At 42.5% G+C, this 20,473-nt stretch overlaps 1 protein-coding gene across 2 annotated transcripts in view; it reads right to left on the bottom strand.

Moving 5' to 3' along the window:
* PDZRN4 (PDZ domain containing ring finger 4) overlaps nucleotides 1-1,211 on the bottom strand; it is a 228,605-nt gene extending 227,394 nt beyond the window's left edge. For both annotated transcript variants that reach the window (XM_074539849.1, XM_074539848.1), the window contains exon 1: nucleotides 410-1,211. In XM_074539849.1, the coding sequence (XP_074395950.1) occupies nucleotides 410-1,207 (798 nt within the window). In that variant the 5' untranslated portion in view covers nucleotides 1,208-1,211. The remainder of the gene's footprint in view (nucleotides 1-409) is intronic.
* Nucleotides 1,212-20,473: the final 19,262 nt, after the last annotated feature.

The raw sequence follows: 20,473 nt of genomic DNA on the forward strand, positions 1-20,473 counted from the left end.
CCGGCCGAGCAAGCGCTCGGTCGCAGCCTCTGCCAAGCACTGCTGGGCTCACCGCAGCACGGGGTTCCGGCTACCGAAGTGGGATAGGCAAGAAGCGTGTTCCCAGTGGAGGTGTTACAAAAATCAGTAAAAATAAAACTCTTCATCTGGCAACAGGGTCCGGCGGCTATATCTCCCTGAAAGAGGAGGCGCACTGCCCGGGGGATGGACAGCAGGATCGGGCTGGGTCCCGAACCGCTGTGGTGGTGACTGCCGGCCCCGGGGGCACAGCCCGCCCCGTAGTTCACTCGGCCGATGGTTCACAAGCCGGGCACAGAAAAGGGAGAAGCAAAGCAGGCTGGAGGAGGGCACAGCCGGAGGGGCGCGGACCGGGGCGCGCTGCTCCGCCGATCCCTGCCGCCGCACTCACCTTGCCCGGCTGGCCGCCCGCCAGGTCCCGGGCGATGCTGCTGATGTGGCTCATGTACTGGCCGAACTTGGCCTGGTACCGCCGCGCCGTCAGCTGCACCTCGCTCTGCAGCGCCGACAGCTGCGCCAGCAGCGACTTCTCCCTCCTGCTCCAGCGCAGGGCCTCCCTCTTCAGCTCCTGCCCCGGCTCCGGGGCGCCGCCGCCCCGCAGCGCCCGCAGGCAGCGGTGCCCGCCCGCCCGCGGCTGCCCCGCCGCGCTGCCCGGCGAGCGGCCCGAGGGGAGCCCGGCCGGGGGCTGCGGCTCGGCGGGGCCGGGCGTGCCGTAGCGGCACGCCGCCAGGTGCGCGGGCAGCTCCCGCAGCCGCACGGTGCGGCCGCAGCCCCGCGGGCTGTAGTCGCACTTGACCTCTAGCTCCTGGACGAGGCTGCGGAGGGGCAGGACGGGGCGCAGCTCGGCGGCCGCCAGCGGCCGGCAGCGCAGCGGGCAGCGGCGGCGCCGCGCCGCCCAGGGCAGCAGGCAGCCGGCGCAGAAGACGTGCCCGCACGGAGTGGACAGCGGCTCCTCCAGCACCCGCCCGCACAGCCCGCACTGCAGCTCCGCCGCCACCGGCCCCGCGAACCGCGACGGGTCGAAGCCCATGTTGAGGCTGGGCGCCGCGACCCCGGCCCGGCCCCGGCGCCGCTGGAGCCGCTCCCGGCGGGCGGCGGCGAGGGGCGGGCGGAGAGCGGGGCTGCGCCGGGAGAGGCGGGCGGCAGCGCCCAGACGGAGATCCCGGCGGCTCTCCCCTCCCTCTCGCATCAGCTCCCTCTCCGCGGCGCTGCCGCCCCACGCCCAGCCCCGGCACCACCTCCGCCCTCCCGGGGCAGCCTCGCTGCGCGGCGGGGCGAGGACCGAGGTGCGGGGACGCGGCGCCGCCAGCCCGACCCCACCCCCTCCGTGCACGGACACTGTCCCGGCGGAGAGCTGTGTCCCCGGCGGGACACTCGGGGCTGGCGATGGCCGCGGACGGACGGAGGGAGTTGAAAGGCTGCGGGACAGCGAATCGCTCAGGCTCTGACTGATGCACACTTGTGCAGGTAAATAACGCGCACATGTGAGCACGCCTGGTTCATGTCTCCCCAAAAGTCTTCCTCTTTTTTCCTCCCGTTTTGGGATATCCGTTAGGGAACAGAATCCTGAAATCCCTAGTGCTAGCACTCTCTTTGTTGCCACACCATAAAGGAAATAAGGGTAAGAAAATTACTTGTTGAGCTCCTTCAAACTACAGCATATGTATAAACAGCACTTCCGTTTAAAGAAAAGCTAAAACACAGCAAAATCTGGAAAAGCCTAGTTAGGATCAATAGCTGCCTGGATTCTACCCCTTCATTGCTGCACAACCCACAACATACACTGAAACATGAAACCCCTAACACATTCCCCCATAACTTCACTATTGAAAACACAGGCCAGATTGCTGCCCCCAGCCCTGTGGAAAACCTCCCAGAGCAGAGAGGGATGGAGCACTCTGAGGAGTTTCTTCAGTGGACTCCTTCATGTGTGGATCAGACACCATCCTTTTTGGAAAGGATGACAGGTTTGGTCTGACCAGGCTCGATCCCAGGCTATTTCCTGGGCTGAGAGCTTCTGAGGTAGAGTCAGGGTGTGTCCTCACCAGTCTGCAATTTTTACTTCAAACTCAGAATCTCAGGAGCATCCCTCTGGGAAAGCCATGGAGCTTTTGAGACCCACTAATGAATGGTTCATTTCCATGGCTAAAAAGACATCATGAGGACAATACAGTAGAGACTTTTCCACCCCCCCAAAGCCAGAAGGAAAACTCTGCACATATCTGCCCCTAGAACTGAATCTGGGATAGCAGATCTGTTATGTATACTCATGATTGACTTTAAAAAAGATTTGCAATGCCTCACAGAACATCTACAAACACAAATATTGTTGAGAAGCACCAATCTACTCTTTCTGACTTGCCAAAGAGAAACCCATCATTTTTGTTGGATTACCACGGCCATGAAATACATAAGAAAATGAACTGCACCATCAAATAGTGTCTCATCTCAAAGAGAATGCACTACCATCCAATATCTCAATGCAGATCAAAATCACATTCTACCACATGAAAAAGAAAATCAGACACCTTGAGTAACTAATTGTGCTATTCATACTGGTTTTAATCATCTATCCATTGATTTTAATTGCTTTGCTCATGGAGTCAAATCAGTGTCATCCAAAATGTTAGAGAAAATTATTTTTAAATAGTGTCCTCCTCTCCATTTTTTAATTTAACTATTAATTTGGCCTCATTATTTGTTTATGTCCTCTTCTGTCTCCCAGGCTCCCAATTATCTCTTTGATCTCATTATACATGGCCCAGAACTTCAGGCCTGAGCACAAGCAGTAATGTCTTCATTCCTAAATTAAACTGGGCAGAGAAAAGGCCCTGACATTGGTTCATTACCTGTTAAGCTGGTATTGCTTCCGTTAGGGTGATGCTTGAAATGGTTTTGGCTGAGACGTGTGAGCAGCCTCCCAAGCCACAGCTGGAAACAGCATTAGCCCTGCAGGGGCAAGTGCCAAGGGACAGTTTGAGGTGGCTGCCCTCTTTGGGAGGTGGAGGCTTAGGGGCAAGGCTGTAAGTCCTGCTGGAATCCCTGGCACATTTTATTCATCAGTATAAATGCAGTCATAGGAATGAGGTAGCCAGGTTTGAGCCTTGGAGCCTTTTGCCTCTCTTTAGATAGGTGATTAATTAAACAATGGTTTGGGATTCCTGTGGTAAGCACACTTGAAAAAAAACAGCTCTGTCCTTTCTGGCCCACTTTGGGCATTGATATAATGTCAATGCACTGGCAAAACAGTTCCAGGAACTTGACATTTTCTTTGCCTATTCTGGACTACGAAATTATCTTTCTTTGCCATGATGTCAGCACAGATGGAAGCACAGGCAACTGGGTTTATAGCAGAAGAAATTTGCCAGTGCAGGAACCTGTAATACAGACAAATATACTAAACTCATCTAAAGATAACAGCTGTCAGCATACCAGACCTCCATGGAAATGGATACACATGGATAAACACATGCAAATGTTACCAATGTGCTTACAAAGGATGATTCCTACAATTAGTCCTCTTAGTTCTGATGTAATCAGGAAACAAAAAACACAATCCTCATATTGTCCTGAAATATTCTTAAAGAGACAACATAATTATAATTTTTTTTTTTTGCTTCTCCAAGGTCTCAGCACCTGCAGCTCCAAGTTTCATACAGCCACTCCAGTCATTGGTTCACTGAGGTGGTCAAAGAGGGAAATGCAGATTTAGGGAGATGGAGAGAGGCTGAGGAGCATAGGAGCAGCAGTGCTCTCCTGAACACTGGGGACAGCTGTCACAGATGTGACCCAGTCACAGATGAAATAAATGTGCAGTGCCTTGTCTCCCAGTCAGTCCATGTCTTCAACAGCTTCTAATACATTAATTTTGGCTGTGCTTGGTAAGACAGAAAAAGTAACTTGAGATAAGAAAGCATTTGCTTCCTTAGTCACAGGTACCCAGACACACACACCCTCTTTGAGGGAGGATTTTGGTGGGGGTAACTGCCCTGAAGGAATTCTTTACCAGCACACAAACCCAGCTGCTCCTGATCATCAGAGCCAGGAGGAAGAGCTATTTCTAAGTAGAGGGTCATATCTGCCCATAGCTCTTTTCTCATCCTAAGAGGATCTACAGCTTAAAGGATGAATTATACAGCTGTTTCCGAGTCTTCTGATGAAAATATCACAAGAAAGTAAGAATTACTGCTCTGAAACACTGAAGGTAACTGTAAGGCTCCAGGCTCCACTGAAGTCAAAGGGGAAAATCCCTTGAACTTTCAACTCCCTTATGTGGGAATAAAATATGTATTTTTCTACTTCCCCCCTCATTTTCATAAAAATTTTTGCCTATTATTCACCCATAGGATTTCACAACAAGGTTCTTTTTCCACTCACACTTGTAAAATGCAGTAACTAATCTAGAGTTAGGAAGACTCAGCAATATCACGCTGAGATAAGAACTTAGATTTGAGCCTTTGCTATTAAAATTAAAATCTGTTATCAGATTTTAATAGCAGAAGTCTGCAAATAATTTTTGTCACTGCACTTTGGAAAAAATATTATAAGCATAAAATTAGACAATATTGCTAATGTTTTATTGAAAATAATCACCTCAGAAAGTTCACAAATTTTAAGTCAGCAAGCAATTTTTCTGTACCACAGTTTATCACTGAGCACAGTAAAAGTGTTTGAGGAAGTGTCCAAGCATGAGAGTGAACAGATATTTGCTGAAAGCTGATCAAGTATTTGCATTTATCAGTTAAGGAAAGAAAATTCAATTAAGCTGCACACATTCAGTGAAAAAGATTACATCCAGAAAACATTTGTAATCTATGCCATTCACCAGCACAAAGACACTGTATGATCTCCATGTTTGTGTAACTATGTATGACATCAAATAAACCAACAATCTGCTCTGGCCACTGGGAAAATGAGAACAAGTCTTAAAAACCAGTAAATGGGAGGTCTAGATTTTTGACCCACCTCTTTCAGCCTCTAAGTGGCCATAAGCAAGTCCTGAAGCAGCTTTTCACTTTTCTCTTCACTTACTGCTAATGCTACCCAGCAGAATTTACAGCAGTCAAGTCCCTATACAATTCACATAGCTAATAAAGATGCCTCACTAGGGCACCTCAGGGCAGTCAGGACTGAAATATGCACCTTCCAACACAACAGGTGGATAAAAGCACCTTCCAGGACGTACCTGGCCTGGGAGGTGTGCTCTGCAGTCACACCCTTGAGGTGTGAACCTTGCAGAGAGAGGAATTCAAGGAGCAGTGAGACTGTGTGTGATCTAGAGTCAATCTGCCCAGTACTGTAAAAGCCAAGTGCTCCTAAGCATGCCTGTTCAGCCCTTTAGGAACTTACCTGATAGAAATTAACTATGCTATCAACTTTGGACACCTCCAGCAGCTGAACAGGGTTTTTTTTCAGTACTACATTTCTACTGGAGTCCTTGGTACAAGTCAAAGGTAGATATGAGCACTTCAATGTGATTTTTTCATAGTGCTTTTTAGCAGAACATTTTAATAGTAAACAAATTTGAAGGAGGAAATAGCTCCTACACGTATTTGGTGGATGAGGAGGTAGATAATTAAATTCTTTAGATTCTGGGTCAGAATTATTCACATAAACTGGAAATATGTGCCTGAACAGGAAACTGGGATTTCTCTTTCTCTTTAGCAGACTATGAGCAAGGCAGAGCCATCTCCTAAACTGGAAGCCCAGGTAGAGAAGGCTATGCACTTGACCCATATCAATACAGTTTGAGTGTTGAGACTGCTTTTTCTTGATTCCCCTTTACCTTTCCCCCCCTCTCTTGTTCAGTGTTCAACATCAGCTACTTGCCAGCTCTGAGCCCCCTCCCGCAGCCCGGCTGTGCTGGCTGCCCAGCCCTGCCCAGCACTCCTGCCCAGCCCTGCTCACCGTGGGGCTGCTGCCATGGCTATCAAGGTAAGGGAACATCAGAGCCTTGCCTTGGGCATTTCTACCTCATTTCCCTTTCCCAATCCAACTGTTGCAACCTGCAGGCGTCACGGGTTTTAAATTTGTCCCTGCAGAGCCAGTCCACGGTGCACTTGCTGCAGACATCTCCTTTCTGCACAGAGCTGCTCCCTAATGGTATGCAGATACAAAAAGCTTTCTATTTTAGCACCCATTAACTCAAGGGAAAAAAGATAATTTTTCACATTATGGAGTCTCATCAGCTGCTGTCACTGAGAAGAGCCACTCACTCATCTTACGAGACTGGACTGGAAAGGGATCACCTCATTGCTGATGACAGTCCCTCCTGAGAAGGGCTAAGTCCTCTTGCCCTTGCAGTACTTGATCAACCAGCAAACACCCAGTGGCTGTTCCTAGGGCTTCCTTTTCACAAAGCAAAATAACATAAACACCTAAGATGGAAAAACAGTCACCCCAGTATTAGTAAAATAAGGTACCACAAACTGGAATAGAAGCAGAACCTCAGTTTCTAACTCAGCATGTCTCAGTGAAGGCTTTGACAGCTGTTCAGAGTAAAATTAATTGTTCAGGGTATTTCTACCCTTTTCCATATTTCTTTCCAGTGTCGCATTGCACAGCCTTTAGAAAACTGCCTTTTCCTAAGCATTTTTTGTAGTATTAACTTACCCATCAACTGGCGAGACAAGTAAAAAATTTAAAGATATATGTGGAAAGTTCAGAGTGAAATATAGCAAACCAAAAATAAATAAATGTGGGAATTTTGTGGTAGGATTTTCAGAACTTTTATTTTAATAATACCTGAATTTAAGCCTTTGAAATTAAAATTAAATATCATTGCCACCAGAATGTGGCTGGTCTTAGTCTAAACCCAGTGAACAGGCTAGGAAGTGTGCGCAGAGAATTTTGATTACTTTATGCATTTTAAAATGACACAGATTGGAAAAAGCGATTAGTAAGTCAAAAAAAAACCAGTCAAAAATGAAAGAAGCCAATGGTAATCAGTGCATGGGAATATGGGAATCCATGCAGTGTTTCAGTGTTAAAGTCTTACATGATATAGTACAAAAAAAAAAAAAAGAAAAAAAGAAAAAAAGAAAAAATAGGTTAGAAATATGGAAGCAATAGAAAAAATGGAAATTAAATGAAAAATATCTTGTTGATATGGCCATAAGATAAGCATATAAGAATATGCTTCTGATTCTATACGTTCTATTTGTTTGTTACACAAACTGTAATTTATGCAGTGTAGAATACCCTCTTAAATTCACAAAATAGGTTAAACAGAAATAGCCAAGGAGCACTTTACTCTGTTGGTGTTCCTCAAATATGAAAGCTGTGATACTCCAAATATTTAATTGACCCCAAGGTCAGTTCCTTTGAGATTCAGCTTACATTTACACAAATAATGCAGTGGTAAAAAAGATTTGCTCATATAATTAAGTATTCTTGTGCACTAGCAAACGTGATTCCTAGGTATATTTTACTTTGTCCATGAGACACTTACAACATTGAAGTTTCGTGATTGCATTTGACAGTAGAAATAATATGCAGTAATGATTTATAGTAGTTAATCTTTAGAAATGTCAGCACAATATAGAAGAAAATATTATGAGCAAGGAGAAAGAATGAGTTTGGATTTTGTAGTTTTTCCAGCTCTTCATCTTTTTAGCCTTATTTTTCTTCTGAGTCCTGTTTTTCTGAAGTTATGCTTTCAGAAATTACCTATTAATGAGTCTGAATTAAAATGCATACAATTCCTTATTCCACAAGTAGACTTAAATCATTTCAATGGTTTGTATTTTATTTAACTTATAAACAGAATTTATTGTATTTGTCTTATGTGGAAGACCACCTTGACTAGTTATTCTAAAAACACATCTCATTCTTTCTATCAGAACATCTTGTTTGCCACCCTCACTAAAAGTAGAGAGAACTTGCTACAGTTTGTGATTTTTTTTCCTTGTAGGTGTGTGAGAACTGCTGTTATTTCACACAGGTTCTCCCTCTCTGCTCTCAGCAAGGCTGGAAACCATGACCTCTGACAGATGGTGACTTTTTACAGCATTTTGGGTAACACCTGCAAGGCACAGCACTAAAGGAGCTGCAGGGAGCTCAGATCAGCCTCCACTATTGATGCCTCCATGCTTTCTGTTCCCTTCCCTCTCTCTTTCCCAAGCCAGGCAAAGGGGCATGGTGGGCCTTTAACTGTGGTGCTTGGGAGCTGTCAGAGTAAAGACAGATGTGGCATCCTGGTGTTCTCATGCAGGGAGGACATCCCCAGGCTGACAGAAGATTGCCAGAAGATTTGGCAGAACAGATGAACATGGTTTTCCCAAGAGTTATGGATCATGTCTGGTTTTTCTGATGTTCAGTGACAGTGGGGTTCATGTTGTTGTGTCCTTTGGTGGGAAGGCCCAAGGGAAGGGCTTTCTCCCCTAGCAGTTTGCCAGGTTTAATTTAACTTCTAGGATCTTCCTGTCTCCTACACATTGGCAAGATGTGGTTGAAAGAAATGAGGAGTTTAAGCATAATTAAAGAGGGTACCCAAACAGATATGCATGCACACAGATAAGGCCAGTGCCAGATCTTTTCTTACAGACCAAACTAAGCAACAGCCTGTACAGGTAAAGCCACAGTAAAGATCTTGTGGCTGATTATCTTAGCACTTGAGGGAGTGCAGTTTAGCTGAACATCTCCTGGAAGAATGCTCTCAAATGAAGCAGATCTCTACTGTTTCTAGAAATGCCAAGAGTGCTGAATTAGAAATTTTCAGCTATGTGGTTTAATAGTTTCTATCATCACAAGCCCAAAAATGGACAAAAAAGAGAAATAACTTTCTGATGCTTCAAAACATTTAAAAAATATTTTGAGTTTGACCAACAACATCTACTTCTCTTTTTGAGACACTCAAACCTGAAAGATCAGAGATGAGATCATTGAAGCATATTTGGACAAATTAAATCTACATTTTTCCTAAACTGCCTATCATCATGGATTCATGAATGTTAATTCTGGTGTACTAATGCAACTTTCTAATGACTACCCACTGCTGCACTGAGGATTGACATGTACAGCCTGATAGTCTTGTTATGAAGTGTTTTGTCAATGTCCTAATGCAGCTCCTCCCTGCTGTATTTCCTCATTGCTATTTTTTAACCTATAAAGGTTTTCAGAAAAGAAGCCTGAGTTTTAGAAATGCTGAGCAGCAGGATGCTTCAGTGACATCAACAGGAAATAAACAGGTCCAAATCAGGTGCGTTTTTAGATAGGATGAACATGCTTTTACTCATACCTATTAATATTGTCCTGTTCAGCCCACTCAGATGTATTTTAGGATGTTTCCACCCTTCATGCTGGAGGTGTTTATGGATGCATCAGTTTCTGCTTGTATCACCAAAGATTCAGATCAATAACATACAATGTAGTGTAAGGGTCTGATATTAACTTTTGAGAGGCTCCCCACTTAAGTGAGCTGGATTCGGCCCTTGGTTATGTTCTAAAATTAATCAAGGCACAGCAAGATGTTCTATATTAATTTTATATTTTGCTATCATGATTTTCTCTTTTAAAGAGAAACATAAGCTGAGGTTTGGGACAATTCAGCAGTTCACCTTAAATGGGAAAACTTAGATGGCAAGTGTGTTATCTGTTATACGCAGAGGCAGGGTTTGAAATTTATTACATCTCATTTTAAGGCCAGAAAATTTTCCAAAATTAGTGGTGATTCAAACTGTAGTAAAAGCTGAAGTCCTTCCTAGATCATACATATTAATATGCCATCATCATAAAATGCCACTTTAAATTCACTGATTCCAGTCTCCATCCCACGAGACTCTGAAGCAGCATTAACAGCTTCTGTGAAACATTCTCACATTAAAATAAAGCACCATGGTGGTTGGAAAGAGGATTACTACTTTTTTCTGTAGTAATCAGACTTAAAACTTTCCAAGTTTCTTACTCTTTACAACATCACAATTTATCCAGCTTTGTGTTTGAGCAAGCAGTGATTCACTGCTGACTAGGACTGAGTCCAGAAGTGGCAATCTTTTCCTCTTAGGCAAAAGTTAGATGAACATGATCCTTTGGCAGCCTGCATATTAAGAACTCCCCTATTCTCAGGTTCTCAATTGAGGACCTTCAGTGAGGTTAGCAAAATGACATTGAAATCTGATTTTGTACTGTTTGGGAACTGAATTTTAGTACCCCACTCTTCAGGCTGGTTTTATGAACAAGACAGCCTGACAAATAGCACCAGCTGTCTGCAATACCCTTCAAGCAGTGTGATTCAGACAAGCAGGAGCTTCTTTTTCCATTAGTCTCACTTTCAGCTATATTTTAGCAACAAAGTGATTCCCTCCTTTCCTTCCCACACAAATAATCTGTTCCTAAAGAAATACAGCTTTTAGAGATTAATAGCATTTTGTAGTCTGTCTAACCCTTTAGTAACAACTGTCACATTGTCAAGGCCAGAGGGATCAGAGCTCAGGGCTGACTTTCCTTATCCCTGATTCTGCCTCTGACATGCCTTAGGATCTTTATTAAGTTAATTAACCTCCGTGACTCAGAGTAAGCACTGGTGTAATGCACGCAGTAATGCTTAACACAGAGTCCCACAGATGTGAGGCGTGATAAAAGGGTACAGGACTGTTATTGCTACTAATGATCATTAGTTTGAAATCATAGTCAGGCAAAACCAAGAATAACAAGACCATTACAATTAGTTGAAAGGTAGGGTTGTGATATTTAATCATCATTAAAAGGGAACATGATGAAAAATATATTACATATTTTCAATGAGTGTCAAGAAATAACTTTGTGGGATATCTGCAGTAAAGACCATGAGTAACAGCTCTGAAAAACAAGGTTCACTAAAACTTCTGGTCTTTCATCCAGCATAGAAGTTACTTCTCCTACTGTGTCACACACTGTGGCTACTAGAATAAGTCTATTTTCGTACATGTGATACGATTGGGCACTGAAAACTAACAAGGCACAAGTCTGTAAGTTTATCTCTGACTTTTTCATTGTTACTATTTTATTACTGTGCTTAATACTTATTATATGCAATTTCTGGAGAATCACAGATTTGGGTCAGAGCTTGCTCTTGCTCACTTTTGTCCTGTGTGCTGTACAAATAAATTACAAGATATTTTCAGTCTCAAAGAGGTAACAAAAAGAAGCTGACAGTGTCATACAGCACAGTTGTTTATAGCTATCTTTCGAATTTTTTTTAAACATTGCCTCTGGGATATAATTAGATAAAGAAAAAAAATCTCATCCATCAATGAAGATATTAGCGATCAGAACTGAATATTGGCAGTCTCAAAGAAGACATTCCTTTCCAGCTATCAAGAATTTTCCTTTATTGACTTGTCTCTCTCAGTCTATCAAAGAAAAGTTTTAATTTGCAGCTGAAATCCTGATCCTACAATGAATCATGTTTTCTCTTGAATGCAAAGGGCGTCTGTCTGGCAAAGTTGGCAGCCTGACCTCTGTAAATATTGTTCTATTGATAAAAAGAGGAATTGGATATAGAGACTATCCAAAATAAATATTTTGCTGGGATCTTGAATGTCTGACTACAATAGAGCGAAGGGATGTTGCTGCATTTTAAATCATTCAGACATAAGTTGAAATGAGCATTCATTTTAGTTGAAAAACTGTCAAAGGCAATCTGCACCTTTCCTTTCGGAAATGAAGATGGACACCTATTTAGGGACTGCTCTTTTCACTTTATTTTCATAAGGATTTGCCATTGGTTTTGTTGGGAACAAGTCCAGGCTTCTTGATTTCTAGGAGAATTAGGAAAATATTTCAATAAAGTATTCAGAAATACCAGCCTGATGTGCTCCTGTCTTTTGGATGGACGTGGATGGGAAAAGAGCCCTTTGTGCTGTCCCTGTCAGAAGCCTTCACAGGCTCAGGGAGGCTTCCTCAGCATGCCCTTGGGACAGGTGTGCAAGTGGAAAATCAGCTGTGCATGGTAGGCAGCAGACAGGCAGTCCCAAGGACCAGGGGAAGATAAACCTTTATGCCCCCACTTCATACTGAGGAAGTACAGAGGCATAATTTCTCCCAAAAATGTAATTGCTGCAGTGGATCTCCTGGCATGGCAGACCACCCCACTGTTTCCTGACAAGGCTGTATCCCAAAAGAAGAAAGACATGCTGCTCTATGCTGCCATACCTCCTCCTTTTTGCCCCCTTTGCGCTGACAAAAACTGCTACATAAAGCAAAAAGGGTGTGCAAAAGAAGGAGGTGTATGTGAAGGATTACAACGAGAAATCCTCAGAATAGCTGATGAGAGGTGTCTCAGCACCATCAAGTCACAACAAAAATGGTCTGACACAGAGGCATGAGCGAGCTTGTGCTGAAGTCAATAGAACTGTACCTCTGCTTAACCAGTGACAGCCTCCTGCTGCTCTTTCCCAAAAGGAGAAACAAAGGAATTTTTCCCATCAGAGACTTTTTCTTCTTATCAATAAATGACACTATCTCACTGCTGCAATAGATAGTCTGTAAATAACAGACAACATATTTTTACTGGCTCATCTGCTTAAGCAAAGAGAACTCCTGTCATCGGTGCTGAGCTGTAAACCAAAATTTGAAGGTAAGATACTATCTACTTCTTTCTCCTGTAACTCACAGTGCTGCTGGGACTGCTGTGCAAGGCAACGTTTGTCTAGTGCATGTGACAGATACCCTAACACTTGCTGTTTATCTGGTTCTCCCTTCCTATGAATCATTCTCCTTTCTGTACTGTATACCTCCTGAAAAGGGCCTCCTGTTTCAAATCTTTTTAAATTCATGTTTACAATAAAATCATAATAAAACAATACTTTTGCAGCAAAAATAATTACATTATTTACCTGGAATTTTATTCCTCTTTTCTGGAACCTCAAGCTGAACTTGCTTTTTTTCCTTATTTTCTAGATCATGGAGAAGATTTGCATCTATCTTTCTTTGTTATGGGTGTATTTCAGAAATGTCACCCTCTCAACATTTTAAAAAAGCTTTCCTACTTTTTTTTTTTAAAGAGGGTGACACTACTTGCATCCTCAGTACCATTTGCAGGAATCAACCAAAGGCCACCAACTGAATCTTAAAGTGTGTATTAGTCACTCAAAAAAAGAGTGAGAGACAGGGATGGCATTCTCCTGTGTTAACCCAAATGTTCAAACAAAATTTAAGAAAACCTGTGTTGTAGTTATATTGCAAGAGTTCTATTGTCATTACATTGCAAAAGTTCCATATTATTAGAGTTGTACACCTCCTTAGTGTTTCTTGTAGGCATCTCCTCTAGGCACTGACTCTTCCTTGTCCTCACAGCAGCCAACTGACTCCAGTTCCCCTCAACTGACCAATCCACTCTTTTATAACATTCTGCTTATTGGCTACAGCTGCGGCCTGGTAAAGTCAGGTCTGCTCCCACTCTCTAATAATTGGCTCAGCTGCAACTCTTTAGGGGGTAAGATTACTTTTCATACCACCTTTATTTTCTTCTATTGTATCCCCCTACAAACCTGTCCATGCCCAGAACAAAAGACAGAGAACACTATCCACACACAGAATCCACCACCACCAGGCAATTCCCATCATTCTGAGGGCACAGGCACTGCCACCAGAGCACACTGAAATGCCTGCTGAAGTCATGCAAACAGAGCAGGGCCCAGGGTGGGTGCTGGGGCTGCAGGAGGCTGAGCCAAGGCTTCAGCTCTGCACAGTGGTGACAGTGCCCCACACTTCAGCAGTGCTGCGGCACAACTTTGTGTCTCTGAACTCAGACACTGCCTGCTCCACCTGGGCCTTAAGGCAGCTTCTGGCCCTGCTCCTCGCACAAACAGGCAGTGAACCTGAGGAGAAATAAAGAACAGTTTGTAAAAGGAAGTAGGCATAAAAACAGTATAAGGAAAATAAATAATGGTTCGTGAAAATCTCACACAGTCAAAACCAAGGGCACCAAATTTATCAGGCAACTTAAGAGAAACGCAAATCTGCTTGTTAGGTTGCCGCCTCCTAGACTGGAGGTCTTCAAAGCTGCCAGAGGAAGGCTGTGTGCCTAATCTCCTTCTCCTTCTCCTGCCTCAGTGATTTAATTCCCTTGCTTTTGGGAGCAAAGCATTCTCATAAGTACCTGGGCTGCAAGAAAGTCTTTCTGGTGTATCTGTCAGAAGGCTGATTTCTGGGCAGAAGCTGAAGCTGCTGGGGAATTTTGCTTAAAGTCAGACTCTAAATGAATCTCTGCATAACTATTATTGTCTTGTTCACACTCCTCTCTTTCTGCTTTTTGCTCTAATTCTCACAACTAGAATTGATAAACTGGGGAGCTGAAAACGAGGAGAAACTTTTTTTGGTTTAGGTCTACAATATGAATGCAACTATTTTATCTCTGGGACTGCAATCGTTTTTCACTAGCAAAACCTTGTGCACCAGTACAAAGTTACATTCTGAGACAAAGTTTTGAGTTTTCTTCCTATTACATCAAAAAACCACAGCAGACTCAACATTAGTGCATCAGCAATGCACAGAAGGATCCATAATAAATGCTATCTTAGAAGCACAGAACAAACCAAACTTCCTGAATACAGGCATCTAGTGCCACTTGCACACCCTGCCATGTCCCACTTGGTTCCTTGTCTGTCTCTCACACCAGAGAGTGCAGGTTCCCAGGTGCCTGCAGCCAAACCTGGCAGTCCCTTGCAAATGTCCTTAGTGTATTTTGCTTCTTAGTACATGTAATCAATCCACTGATGACTGCACATCTAATTTACTTTGAACCTCTTAACTACATCTTGGGATAAAGAGATCAATTTCTTGTCCTATGTTTTTTGAGAAGAGCTTTTGCAGTGCTGGAAGTTTGCTCCCACAGACATCATGAATACCCCTGTATTCTCTGGAAAAGCTTTCTTAAGTTTCAATGAGCTTTGAACAGAGCTTATGAAGTTACTATTAAAACAACAGCTAGAGGCCTCTGCTGAGACTGAGAAATACTGAATAAGAGTCAAGAACTCTCCAAAAGGTTCTGAAAGTGATAGACAACAGGCAAATCAACTTCCTATTTATAAGTATAAATTTATATCTTTTTATAAATTATACTTATTTTATAGATTTTGTTTCTACTCTAAACACCTAAAAACATAGGGTGGAATCCAAAAAAGGAGATTACTCTTCCCAGGTCCCAAGTCAGCACTTTATCTACAAAGACATTCTCTTCACCTATTAGCTGTGAAGTAGGTAACAGAGACTAGGTTAAGACCATTACTGAGAATTCAGGAGTTAGAAAATGAATGATAACCAGGAACTTTGAAACAGCAAGGCAGTGTACATGTCCTAGGATGCCATCTTTCATCCCATGCTCATGTTGTTTTTTCCTTTCCATGGGTTCTTTCTTAGTGCAGAACCCTGACTGTTCTCAATTAATGAGTAACAACACAATGTTATTTTCCTTCCATTGTTCAGTGCAAGGCTGTCCAGGTTTCATCTGGGATAGAGTTCATTTTCTTTCTAGCAGCTGGTACAGTGCTGTGTTTTTTGGATTCATTATGAGAATAATGTTGATAACACAGTGATGTTTTAGTTATTATGAAGCACTGCTTACCCTGAATTAAGGAGTTTCCAGTTTCCCATGCCCTGACAGGGAGGAACTGCACAAGAAAGTGCAGAAACTGGGAGAGGGCATGGCCAGCACAGCTGATCTGATCTGATCTGGACAAAGGGGTATGGCCATGCCATAGAACATCATGCCAAGTACATAAACTGGGGGGGATCTATCTAGGAAGCACTGCTCACTGCTTAGGGAGAGGCTGAGCATTGTTCATTGAGTGGTGAGTAACTGGATTGCACATCACTTGTTTCTCATGGGTTTATTTCTCTGTCTCTTTTTGTTCTCTTCCCTTTCAATATTATTATTATCATCATTATTATATTTTATTTCAATTATTAAACTCTTTTTATCTAATCCCACAGGCTTTATTTTTCCAATCCTCCTGATTCCACCAAGGGTGTGTGAAGGTGAGCAAACTGTCTGGAGTTAAAAAACAGCAACAGGCCAAGCTGTCTTTCTTCTCCATGAAGCTGTGTTGTGAAAGTAGGGTTATTCACATCCTCAGGAGCTCTTTATAGTGCCTTTCATTGCAGCATGTGTGTGCTTCGTTGTAATTTGTAACCTGGCTTCACAAAGCCCTCTGAGACATGGACTTAGTGTTTTTCCCATGTTCCAGGTTAGTAAGTGCAGTGCAGAGTGACTAATGTCAAGCTGAACAGCATCTGCCTGCTTAAGGCTGCAAGGTCCTTGGATGTGCTCTGGAAGCTCTGGCAGGGAGAAGTCACATCTCTGGGAGCTTTCACTAGCGAATCACAACCACTTTCTACAGAGATGTTTTGAACTTCTCCAGAGAAATGTGGTATTTCAAAGGGCTGTCTCTTGACCAAAATTGAATTTTTGCAGTGACAGTAAAAGATAAGCTTATAGTATAAGGTTTATCCTTTTGTGAAACTTTGTTTCATAGCACTAAATCTTAAAAGAAACTACATTTAAAGTAAAAGAAGGTGTTATGTTCTGAGACAGGTAGAAGTATATTCTTTATCCCCAAAACACTGGCACTACAGTTCTAGCTTTCCCAAATATTCAGAAATATGCTGTGGAAAAATAAAATAAGTTAGATGGAAGTTAGATGGAAAATTGCATCCAAAAGTTTGGAAGAGTTGTGAGAAGCTAAAAGTGAGGTATTGCAACAGGAAATGTGCAACCTCAGGAATATGCTACTGGCCTCAATGCAAACTCAGAGAGCATTCAAAAAAGAGATGAAAAAGAGTATACTGCAATGCCGAAAAGAAAGGAAATCACAATAAGAACATATAAGAAGATAATGCCTGTCAAAAAATAAAGAATGTTTGACAGTAATCCCATAGAATATTGTGTGTATTTCTCTGGTCATTCTTACCCAGACTTGTGGCACCATGAAAAAAATCCTTTCCTTGTTTTCCACTGCCAGCTCATACAGAAAAAGAGCTTGCTGGTTATATAAAATGGAGGTTATCAGCAATATTACTAATTAATGGTGTAGTTGCCAAATAAGAAGTTAAACTCTGACAAACATGACCTAATGTTACACAAATATGCTTCATAAATCACAGTTAAAAAATTACACAACAGGCAGCATTTTTTTTGGACAAGTAATAGAACCTATTGGCAGTTAGTATAATTAAAGGCTAGTAAGCAGATGAAAATGTTTGGGGGTTTGTAGACTTGTGTACATAAAAAAAAGATAGAAGTGTTTTTAAAATTCCACAGCTTTAACTGGTTATTGCTTCAAATGGGAAGACTTCAGTGGGAGCCCAGGGATCTACAGGCAAACCCAGGTTCAGCATGGGGAGGTCTCAGATCTCTGGGCACAATGAGGCTGTTTTGGATCTCCTATGATGGACACAGCTGTTGCTGGCCCTGATGTTGCTCCCAGCAGCCAGTGCCAGTGCACTGTGGTACTGGCATCCCCCCGGGTATCTGCCTGCTCTTGCGACATATGGGCTACAGTCTTTGTCCCATTGTGTCCCGAAAAATTTGAAGCTCTTGTGAAATACTGGAAATGTGGAGAGCCCTGAAGGGCTGTTCAGGAGATGGGTTTGCTTGGCATCTTCCCTTTGAATGGAGCAGAAGGAAGTAGAGTCCACTTGTTTAGTACATTAAGTGCAGGATGTTTTGAATGATGGCTTGTAAGAGGTGGGAGCTGAAGAGTGCAATGAGGAATAGGGAACTTCAACAGCAACCTCAAATGAGACATTGAGCAGATTTAGTTCTTAGGTTTAGATGCAAAGATTAAAGGCAAGGGGAAAAAATCTTGCATGGAAGAATTCCCTTTACTCATTTAATGAAGTTAAATCAAAGTTTTTACAATTCTGTTTCAAAACAATGAAGTCTAATGATGAGGATGAACCAAACATATATTCACTCTGAATGCTGTTTCCCTACATCCAAGAGAATGGATTGACTACATTTTTATTGCTATCAGAAAAGCATTTCTCATCTATTTTAGTACAGATTTAGTAAATCATTTCACAGTAATATTTATTTAAGCAGAAAAACATTTGTCAGTGACATTGAGAAGTTCCTTTTGTGCTTGGCAATTTATCATTAGACCCACTGGATTGACATACCATCCCAGGAGGGTAAGGAATGCTGTGAAAAACTGTTACTTATTAAAAGGAAAATCAAAATATGAATATTAAATAGACTGGACTGTGATGGAGGTTTTGTTTTAGTACTGGTGAAAGAGAAAAGCACTATAAAAGCAAAACATGCTACATGAAAAGAACATGGATGGAAGCAGCGCCAGTGACAGCTGGCTCCGAAACTTTTGTGAACCTGCTGATTTCAGTGGCCTTTGGATGAGGTCCAGACAAAAGCCACATTTTTACATGGCAGGCAAATTTGATAAAAGCACAGTCAGAAGCAGAAACAAAGAAGTATTGAGGAGCTTTGCAGAGTAGACAATGAAGCAGAAATAAACAGAATCATACAGTCCAAAGGACTAGAATTTGCATTCACTCACATTGAAGCCACTTGACTGATTTCCATGTAAGGAAATTTGAGCTGGAAAAAAAAATAGAAATCAGAATTGAAAAAAATCTTCAATATCTGGATTATACATCTAAGATGAGCCCTGCCAGAAACAGTGCATGCATTATGCCTGGCATTTGGCCCATGTATTTCAGTTGGATTTCACTAATCACAAATCCCCAGGAATTTATGACTTCTTCCTCCTTTCATGGGACCACCTGGCCAGCTCCCCATTATACCACCAGCACAACTAAAGCCCATGAAACATAAACATACAAACACTTTGTCTCCTCATGAACATGAGTAAGAGCTGCTGCTTCCACTGATGTGGGACTGGGTCTCCAGTGAAAGGTTTCCCTCGTTCCAGATGGAATTGTGAAAGGCCCTTGCTGAGATGACAATGCACCAGAAAGCAGCACACAGACATTTAGTGTGAGTTTATAAACACAACTGCAAAGCTGCCATGCCAAACCCCTTCATACCCTGTAGGTACTAGAGTTCTTCAGGTGCCTTGGATTTTTAGCTTTTCCCAAGACTGTTTGAAAAAAATGCAATTATTCAAGTGAATGATTTCAGCAACACAAGATATAATGAATCCCTCTTTTTTTGTTCCAGTAAGGATGAGATTAGTCTGACCTTGACTTCAGCTTCAGTAGAAAAACAGACTCTGTCTGAGTCTTAGGACCGCAAACAAATGGGGGTGAGGGCACTCTTTAAGAAACCCAGCCATACGACTGCAAGTTTGTAGGAGAAATTTGGATGAGCCTTTTATTTTCTCATCACTCTAAAGTAGTACCAAGAAAGGGAGGAAGAATAATAATGCATGATGCCTCCCTGGAACAGAGTGTTAATGGCTGCAAAGGCCAACCAGGTTGTGCTAGTGGCAGCATAAATGCCAGATTTAAGATACATTTCAATGCACAGAAATTCTTTTATCTATGTATTAGGTATTTTCTTGCTGATTGACTGATTCCTGAGCAGAAACAGCTTATGTGCTAGATCAAATTTTTCTCACTCCAGAAGCCTTCCCTCTTCCTTCTAATGGAGAGACTGACTGTCCTGCAAGGACAGCAGAGGCCTAGGTAGGAAAATGTGACAGCTCTTCTAATGCTGTGCTGTACTGGCCTGTGGAAGTTTTGTTCACTTTTTGTTCCACAACTGATTGTTGTATTTTCTCCAGAACACATCTGCAGACAAATTACTTTACTCTTAGCAGATGCCCAATGGGGTTTGTCCTTCAGGATCCCAAACAGCTCTGCTGTCATGGTGCTTTGGCCAGCACACTTTTCCCCTGGTAATCCAGAACAAAGGTGTGTGTGTGTAATTGCATCACCTTCTTGTGTGCTCTACTGGTTATCTCAAAGTCCTTTGTGGGGAGTCTGGTCTTCCCCATGCGCCATAGGAGTAACACAGGCACTACAGGATTTTGGATTCTGCAGCAGAGGCCCTAATTTTAAGCAATTTAGCCTCTTTGAGGATCTGGCCATTTATAAATGGTGAAAAGCAAATATGGTCTATTTGCACATGATTGACAAAGAAAGAGTTTTGTAATAATAATTCATGGCTTCTCAAGAACGTTTCATGTTATGGAGTCAAAATTTCTTGGAAAAAAGTTGTGCTCATCAATTTACGGCCTGCGAGGAACTTTTTCTGAAAAAGAATGTGAAAAATTACTGTGTCTTTAGAAACAAACATGAATGGCTAGCATAGATCATTATTATTATGCAAAAATGAAATTTTTTCTACAATCTTTATTCCTCAGGCATCTGCAATGATGTCTCTAAAACAGTACATTTGTGATCCACAAGGAAGATGCTTTCGTAAGCTTGGAGCAGAACAATGACAATGGAAACACAGTAAAATATTATCAAGTTAGAATGGCCAAACTGCCATAATTTTCTTTGCATTACACCTTAAGATGTTTTAACTGAGGGGAAAACCACATTTTGTGGG

The sequence above is a fragment of the Zonotrichia albicollis genome, chromosome 4 (assembly GCF_047830755.1).
Source record: "Zonotrichia albicollis isolate bZonAlb1 chromosome 4, bZonAlb1.hap1, whole genome shotgun sequence".
Taxonomy (NCBI): domain Eukaryota; kingdom Metazoa; phylum Chordata; class Aves; order Passeriformes; family Passerellidae; genus Zonotrichia; species Zonotrichia albicollis.